This window comes from Nicotiana tabacum, chromosome 24, assembly GCF_000715075.1.
Source record: "Nicotiana tabacum cultivar K326 chromosome 24, ASM71507v2, whole genome shotgun sequence".
Classification (NCBI taxonomy): domain Eukaryota; kingdom Viridiplantae; phylum Streptophyta; class Magnoliopsida; order Solanales; family Solanaceae; genus Nicotiana; species Nicotiana tabacum.
Genome location: NC_134103.1, coordinates 64,993,960 through 65,003,224, shown reverse-complemented (window position 1 = coordinate 65,003,224; position 9,265 = coordinate 64,993,960). Strand labels below are relative to the sequence as shown.

The window sequence follows — 9,265 nt, the reverse complement described above, 5'->3', positions numbered from 1 at the left end:
ACACAATTTACAGACATAATCTTTCACATTTAGCCCGTGTACACACTCGTCACCTCGTGTACACAACTTTTAACACATTTTAATTTATCACTTCAATACCAATCCTGGGGAAAAATTTTTCCACACTAGGTTAGACAAGTCACTTACCTCGACTTGCTCCAATTTAATCAAGTAGTATACCTTTCCTCGATTTTCCAACTCCGATCGACTCGTATCTAGTCATAATTAATTCGATACAGTCAACAAAATTATAGAAATCAATTTCATAAGAAAATACTATATTTTTCAATAAAATTTGAAATTAGCTCACGTCTCATAATCCGGCGAAAGTTACGAAATTCGATAAACCATTCAATTACGAGTCCAACCATACCAGTTTCACTCAAATCCGACTCTAAATCGACACCAAAATCTCAAAAATTCGTTTATATGAGATTTCTAAAAATTTTCCAAATTTCAATCTCAAAATACTAATTAAATGGTGAAAATAATGATATATTCGTGTATATTGACTAAATCCGAGTTAAAATCACTTACCCCCAATATTTTTCCTTAAAAATCTATCAAAATCGCCTCTGCTCAAGCTCCAATGTGTCAAAAATGGTGAATGAGACTAAGTCTCCTCCTTTATAATTCTGCCCAAGCAGCCCTTGATCCTGGGCCTCGAACGTGGCTTCGATCATGGCCCTCGAGTCTGGGCCTTCGATCATGGCCCTCGAGCCGGCCTTAGATCATGGCCCTCGAGCCTGCCTTCGATCATGGCCCTCGAGCCTAGGCCTTCGATCATGGCCCTTGAGCCTGCCTTCGATCATGGCCCTCGAGCCTGAGCCTTCGATCATGGCCCTTGATCTTGAGCCTCGATCATGGCTTCGATCCTGAGCCTCGTCCATGGTTTCGACTCTGGCCTTCGACCCTGGGCTCGATTTTTCTGGGCTTCGATCCTGGGCTCGATTTTTCTGTATTTCCAGCAGAAGAAAATTACAGCAGCTTTTGCAGCAGTTGTTTAAGTCCAACTTTTGATCCGTTAACCATCCGAAACTCACCTGAGGCCCTCGGGACCTCAACCAAATACACCAACAAGTCCTAAAATATTATACGAACTTATTTGAAACCTCAAATCACATTAAACAACACTAAAATCACAAATTACACCTCAATTCAAGCTTAATGAAACTTAAGAATTTCCAACTTCTACATTCGATGTCGAAACCTATCAAATCAAGTCTGATTGACCTTAAATTTTGCACACAAGTCATAAATGACATAATAGAGCTGTAAAAATTTTCAGAACTGGATTCCGACCCCGATATCGAAAAGTAAACTCTCAGGTCAAACTTCCAAACTTAAATTCCTATTTTTTTTAGCCATTTCAAGCCTAATTTCACTACGAACTTTCAAATAAAATTTCGATCATGCTCCCAAGCCCAAAATCACCATACAGAGTTGTTGGAATCATCCAAATTCTATTTCGGGGTCGTTTGCACATAATGCGACATACTGACACTATTTGAACTTAAGCTTTAAAACTTTAGAACTAAGTATTCCAATTCATTCTAAAATCTCACCGGACCCGAACCAATTACCCCGACAAATCACATAACAGTTATAAAAGTACAGAATGAGAAATAAATAGGGGAATAAGACTACAACTTTTAAAATGATTGGCCGGGTCGTTACACTATTCCACTCCCAAACACTAAGACTCGTATTACTAAACACGAATCAGATACTCTTAGACTATTAATTGGGATATATTGGTCTCACAATTTCTTTTCACTGGCCATTGTAGGTGTGCCTAAAATAAAGAATGCATAAGAGTTCTATAAGTTATCAAAGTGACTAATTCAATAATTGATTATTTTTATGGTATAAGGAAGATTGTTTACCCTAACGGATGTAATTGTTGAAATCTGAGTGATTCGCGCATGGCAATTGCAATAACACAATTGTAAATCATGTAGTATTAATATTACACATAATTAAAGGAGATAGTTTAATTTTTATTTTTTTCAAAACAAGCAACTTGAGCTGGCATAGCAATAAGTATTATTAATTATACAACAAAGAAAAAATAATATTAATATTTAAGTAATAAGACTTCGATTGGATATCTAACTGATTTTTTGTGATGAATTGCAATTGTTCAATAACCTATATTAAATTTGTAAATTATATGAGATGTGAAATTAGCCAAGTCCAAAACATAAAACAAAAAATTATATAATAAAAATTTCTTGATGCAACACTAAAGATAAATTCTCGATGCAACACTAGAAATTGGTGCATGCAAACGTGGTTACAAAATATAAAGTAGCAAAAGATGTTGATATTAGTAAAAGAAACAAAACCTGAAATCACGGTGTTGAAATATGGCGAAGTCTGACTGTTAAATTGTTACATTGTAACTTGTTTTACTGAAGTATTATGGTATACAAGGGAATTTAACCAAGTCTGATTCCCTATAACTTTCCTTGTGTAAGAAACGTGAAGAAAACTTTTACCAAATAATTAAGGCAAACATAATAAGTCATTTACTACTCCAAAGAGTAAAGGGAATCTAACTAAGTCTGATAGAGATAGTGTCATTTATTGAGAGTGAAAGTTTAGAAAAAAAAATTATTAACTTTCCTTGTGTAAGAAACGCCAACAAAATTTTAACCAAATAGTTAAGGCAAAGTTTAATAACAAATAATTCAAGCAAAATTTACCAAATAATCTCGTAAACATTCCAAGATTGTTAATAACAGGGGAAAAACTAAATTAATTAAATGAATATTTTTAAATATTAATGAAATACTTAAATTACTATATTGTCCAACGTGAACTCTATGTTTAAAGGGTAAAAAGGACGAACGATATTTCGCTAAGGACTTTCGTGCTTTTAATATAATATAGATAAATTTAGAGTACGCGCATTGTACATGTATCTCGTGTTAATGTGTATAAAATTTTAAAAGAATTACATAAAATCTAAACTGAAAATTTTGTTTGAGTTATGATAAAAGAAAAGTTTTAAAAAATATAAGTTTATTAAAATAATGATTGTTTGGTATTTTCCTATTTTTACCGTGTACATGAGTATGTACTTATTTAGGATTCCTTTATTACGTAACTACAATGTTTATATATATTTCTTTATTTACTCATATAAGTGTTAAGTATCATTTAATGGTTATTCTGTCATTTCAATTTGTTTTATATATAAGGCGACTTGCGTAAGTTCAGATATTTAATAACCCGTTTGGACGTAAGAAAATTTTTACTTTTTTCGAAATTTTTTTATTTTTTCCGAAATCAGTGTTTGGCCATAAATTTTCAAAATTTTGGAATTTTTCGAAAATTTGAAAAACTCTAAGAAGCTGTTTTTTAAAATTTTCACTCAGATCACTCACAAAACTTCAAAAATAACCCAAAATTATATTCATGTCCAAAAACAACTTTAGTTTTCAAATATCATTTTCACTTGAAATTTTTTTTCACTTTTTTTCCGGAATTTTACAATTCTTATGTCCAAACGCCCACTTAAGTTACTGTTCAACGTTATGTGTTTTTTTGGCTTATTGCAATTAAAGTGGTAAAATCTTAATAGAATTTAAAGTAATAAGTATTAGGACTTTTTACCTAGTTTGATAAGAAGAGGTTCAAATCAGGTTCATTCCTACTTATTCTCTTCTCCTTTATCTTAGGAAAATTAAATAATAATAAATATTTTAGATATTAGAAAAATAACTATTTTGTCTAGCGTGGACTCTGCTTTTGAAGAGTAAAAAAGACAAATAATATTTTACTATGTGCTTTTAATATAGTACTTAATAATATAATAGATTCTTTTTTTTAGTTCGTTTCAAATGACATATTTCTAAATTTAAAAATAATTTATTTTTAAATTTTTTATTTATCTTTAATGAGATAATTATTAGTTATAAAAAAAATTATAATTTATAAAACACAAATTTAAAAAAACAATTGCCCTTTCATTTGGTTCAATCAAATACGATCGTACAAATTAGGCCAGACACCTCGCAGTAGTACATTGGTTTTCAAAAAACCTCCAACCCGCGCAGCCCACTCCTTCCCCGACCTCGCCGTCAACCGGAGCTCCGGCAATCTCGTCGTCGTCTGGCTTTCCTACTAAACCGGTGTAGATCCCGGCGAAGTAATCTTTCCGTTACACCAATTGGATCTTTCCATTTCCCTCGCCCCCACTTTTACCGCCCCCTCAAATTTTGTATGTAGAATTTCAGAATTACAAGAAATTCTTCACATCAAATGGGTATCAAAGAAAACTGCAGAAACGAGCTCCGAGCCGCTGTCCGTCAGCTCAACGACCGTTGTCTCTACTTTGCCTCCAAATGGTATCCCCTTAAACCCTAATTTTTTCATTGAGGTATTTATACTTATTTCTGATGGAAAATTGGTTTATTAAACAGGGCAGCAGAGCAGTTAGTTGGAATAGAGCAAGACCCAACAAAGTATACGCCATCACACACTAGATTCCAGCGTGGCAGCTCCAGCATTCGTCGCCGGTTCCGTACAGCCACAGAACCTGCTGCTGCTTTCACTTCCACACCGGTGGCCGGTACGTCCTATGTGGCGACCCCACCAGTGGCACTGGAGGATGATGGCAGCGACGCCGCCATTGACAGTGACTTTTACCTGCTTGCTAAGTCCTACTTTGATTGCCGTGAGTACCGGCGTGCAACTCACGTGCTTCGCGACCAGACTAGCAAAAAAGCTGTCTTCTTGCGGTGTTATGCTCTTTATTTGGTTTGTTCATCTGACCCTCTTACTCCTTCCGTCCCAGTTTATGTGATGGTGTTCCATTGGGCAGAGTCTGAGAAAGAATGATTTTTGTACTTATGGTCTAAAACAACCTATAGATATTTGTGTAGCTATAAATCAAATGAGAAGTTTAAAGTTAAATTGTTTAAAAATATATAAAGTGTCATTCTTTTTGTACCACGTAAGTTGGGACTGAGAGAGTATCAATCTATCTCTTTCTGCTCAATTTTGGTCTCTCCGTCCACCCTCCTTTTCATTATTATCACTAAGAGGATAAATCTGGTAACTTTGTGTAATCTGAATTCCGCGAAGCAAAATTGATCCCAAGCCTGGATAAAGAAAGAGAGTGCGGCATGTACCAGACTAAAATAGTTTAATTTTAAGAAAAGGAGATTTCATATAGCCGAGTCCAACTAGTTCAGGATTGAGGCGTAGCTGGTTGATTGGTGAGTTGATCAGTTAGAGAGTCAATCCGATATTTGACTAGCTGTTAAGAGTTTTCCCGTTATAAGGCACTAGCTTAGCATTCAAGAGTATGCTATTACTTGAATAAAAGAGGTGATTTTTTTATTGGTGAATATGAAATAGTAATGTCAACTGGAGTGCATTCAAATGTATTACTCAAAACTGGTCAAATTTTAGCTAAGGAAATTTCGCAAGCGGTTGTCAAGTCAAGAAGTGGCGTTAACAAAGCCAATGACAGTTATGTCTTTTAAAGCTTGGAGAATTTCGTTTTTGAGATAGTTACATTTTGGAGACTGCGTCCTGGATAATTCACATTGATTGGTAAATGGATGGTCAAGGAGCTATTATGGCTAGGAAATGCTCCTGTGTTGTTACCTAATTATGATTTGCACTATTTGAGAATACAATTGCATTTCTAAGTTGTTAAAGGGACGTTTGAGAGATCCAGAATTTATTGTCAATCACTGCATTCTTATGTCCTTTTTTGTCTCATGAATTCTCTAGGTATTATATGCACGTGGATGTGCCTAAGTCTCCTATGTTTGTGTCTACTTACTAAGGTGAAGTAAAGAGAATAACTTCGGAACCAACAACGATGTTCTTCACTTTGGTACTCTTAAAGAAAATGGTGTCTCTCATTATGGAAGTCTTTTACACACTCACTTTTTTGCCTTTTTTTAAATCCGTGTCTTTCATTCTATGAACAAACAGAAGCTTCAGTTTCAGATAGTGTCTAGATGGGTTATGAACTAGTTATCTCAATGATAGTGAGAAACTTATGTCTTCTTTTCGTCTTACTAGTGTTCCAAGATTTTGAATCGTGTAGTCTCCTTCAAAGTAGTTTCAATCTATAAGTAAATGTATGAAAGGTCTTTCCTCCCTGTATTTCATTTCTTTGACCTTTCATTCGCATCAGGATAAGCGCTAAAATATGTTTCATGTGCGTTTGATGGGGTAGCATGTCAGATCTGCCATTTAATTTAGTCTCCAAGGAAGAAGGAAGGGAAGGTTCTATAGAGAAGTATAAAAGTAGTAGAACATTCTGGTAGTATATGCGGGTAGAGCTTTCTTTTAACGGAAAGTGGACATTTCTATTTCTAGATTGGTTGGCTCTAAAGAAGAAAGAAATCCACCATTTAGAAAGCTCTATTCTTTGTGTGTTGTCTCTTCAATTTTTCAAGAAAAGATTGCTAAGCTTTTGGGAGCCTTTATCTTGCTGCATGTTGGCTTGCTAGTGCATTTGTAGTCTATATATGACTCTTTCTCCTTTGCTCGTTTCTTTGGCTTACCCCTCACCAAGCTGGAGGAAGGAGGGTGAATGGTCTTCTATAGCTTCCCTTACTTTCACGTTTTTAAACAGCTTTCCTTCAACTTTGTTTCTAAGTCACATATCTGAAGTCTAGCATCTTATCATTCTTGTGTAACTGCCGAAAGTTTGCTGATTTGGGTCTAAGTATCTCTATTAGACTTGTAATTCACACCAAACTATGAAATGTTTAATGGTGTTTGTCTCTTTTCTTTATCTCTCAACTTGCCCAATAAGTGCTGCTGTTGGACCAGAAAATATATTTGAATATATTTAGTTATGTTGTCATGTTGTCACTCCTCCCATCTGATGTTTTGATTTACTTTCGTTTATTCCTTATTCCAAATGATTAACCTAGCTCATGGATTCAAGAATAAACCAGTGTAAACAGTTATAAAAAATAATCAGTAATAAACTAGTGTTAACTATATAGTGACTCAAACTAACTCCTGAATGTCCAATCTTTGGCAAAGTCTGTCATAAAATAGAAGCACAAGGAGCTATTTGAGGCAAATCCTGACTAATACAAATGTAATAGCCCTTAGCCACCTTTTCTTAATCTCCATTCCTAACCCAACTGGTAACAGAAAATGGTCAAAGGGAGGAAAGGTAGTGCACTCCAATTTTCTCTTTTTCAATCTTCTTCTCCTTAATCAAGTTTTTGAGTTAGCAATTTAGAAAAGAGATAAGGATGAGTAGGTATCAAATCTTTATCTATGTTCAATTCTACGCCGGAGGCCTTTGATGGTTTGCCTATTGCTATTTGTGTTTTGCTTTGAAAATGATAGTGCCACCATTTGAATAAATCTCATCTTAGTCTGGTTCTCAGATGTTATCAAACTTCTATAAATATATGAAAAGAAATACAACCTGAAGTAGCATTATTCCATTTCTTTTTATCATGAAATGTACCAGATGAGCCTTGATACTTAATCTGCTTCTTGCTTCTTCCTGAAGGCTGGGGAAAAGCGAAAAGAAGAAGAGATAATTGAACTTGAGGGTCCCTTAGGCAAAAGTGATGTTGTGAACAAGGAACTGGTTTCTCTTGAGCGAGAGTTGTCTGCACTTCGCAAAAATGGAACAATAGACTCCTTCTGTCTTTACTTGTACGGACTTGTTCTTAAGCAGAAAGGCAGTGACAATCTTGCTAGGTCAGTTCTTGTTGAGTCAGTAAATACCTATCCTTGGAACTGGAGTGCTTGGTCTGAATTGCAGTCATTGTGCACTACAATTGAGACATTGAAGAGTCTGAATCTTGATAACCACTGGATGAAAGACTTCTTCCTAGCCAGTGCTTACCAAGAACTCCGTTTGCACAATGAATCATTGACAAAATATGAGCACTTGCAAGGAACTTTCAGCTTTAGCAATTATGTCCAGGCCCAAATCGCTAAAGCTCAGTACAGCCTGAGAGAATTTGAACAAGTAGAGGTTATATTTGAAGAACTTCTAAGAAATGACCCTTACAGAATTGAAGACATGGATATGTATTCCAATGTGCTGTATGCCAAGGAATGTTGTTCAGCCTTAAGTTATCTTGCACACAGAGTATTCTTGACTGATAAATACAGGCCAGAGTCTTGTTGCATTGTTGGGAACTATTACAGTTTGAAGGGGCAGCATGAGAAGTCGGTTATGTATTTTCGGAGGGCTCTCAAATTAAACAAAAATTATTTGTCAGCTTGGACACTTATGGGCCATGAGTATGTTGAGATGAAAAACACTCCAGCAGCAGTTGATGCCTATAGGCGGGCTGTGGACATAAACCCATGTGATTATCGAGCCTGGTATGGATTAGGGCAAGCATATGAGATGATGGGAATGCCCTATTATGCCCTTAATTACTTTAAGAAGTCAGTGTTCTTGCAGCCTAATGATTCTCGGTTATGGATTGCAATGGCCCAATGCTATGAGACAGAACAGCTTCATATGCTTGAAGAAGCAATCAAATGTTACAGAAGGGCTGCAAATTGTAACGATAGAGAAGCTATTGCTCTTCACCAGCTGGCAAAACTGCATGCTGAACTTGACCGTTCTGATGAAGCAGCATTCTACTACAAGAAGGATTTGGAAAGGATGGAAGCTGAAGAACGAGAAGGTCCAAACATGGTTGAAGCCTTAATGTTCCTTGCTAGATACTATAAGACTCAAAAGAGATTTGAAGAAGCAGAGGTTTATTGCACCCGCCTTCTTGATTACTCTGGCCCAGTAAGTTTATATTTGTTTTTAATTAGACTAAGAGTCAATAACTCAGTGTTTAAGTTAAATTATTTGCCTATGTATAGTTCATGCAAACAAACTTTTTAGCTGCTTCCCTCGTTCTATTTTGGTTATTGATGCAGGAGAAGGAAACAGCAAAGAGTCTACTCAGAGGAATAAGATATGAAATGGATGTTGAGCATTTTCCACCCTAAGTTTCTTCGCTCTTTGCATTATTGTGAAAGAAATTTTGTCATGTGTAAGGTTACTGGAGAGTGTGTTCATGCTTGTCAATAACTCACTGAAAAGCTTGGGGAAGTCATGTGGAACAGCAAAAGGCATCATTAAGCTTAATGAGGACATGGACCTTGATAGGAAGGTGTGGAGGTCGAGAATTAAGGTAGAAGCCTAGTAGGTAGTCGCGAGTGTTTCTTTCCCATACCAGGAGTATTAGTGTTAGTCTTGTATTCTATTAATGTTAGGTTTCAATTATTACATGTTCCTTTTGCTTCA

General features: G+C 35.7%; 1 protein-coding gene across 1 annotated transcript; it reads left to right on the top strand.

Annotated features, from left to right (window-relative positions):
• The first annotated feature begins 4,003 nt into the window (after nt 1-4,003).
• On the top strand, nt 4,004-9,265 carry LOC107800882 (anaphase-promoting complex subunit 8). Its single transcript, XM_016624141.2, has 4 exons — nt 4,004-4,355; nt 4,431-4,767; nt 7,511-8,761; nt 8,896-9,265. The coding sequence occupies exons 1-4, from the start codon at nt 4,270-4,272 to the stop codon at nt 8,965-8,967; spliced, it is 1,746 nt and encodes a 581-aa protein (XP_016479627.1). The 5' UTR covers nt 4,004-4,269; the 3' UTR covers nt 8,968-9,265.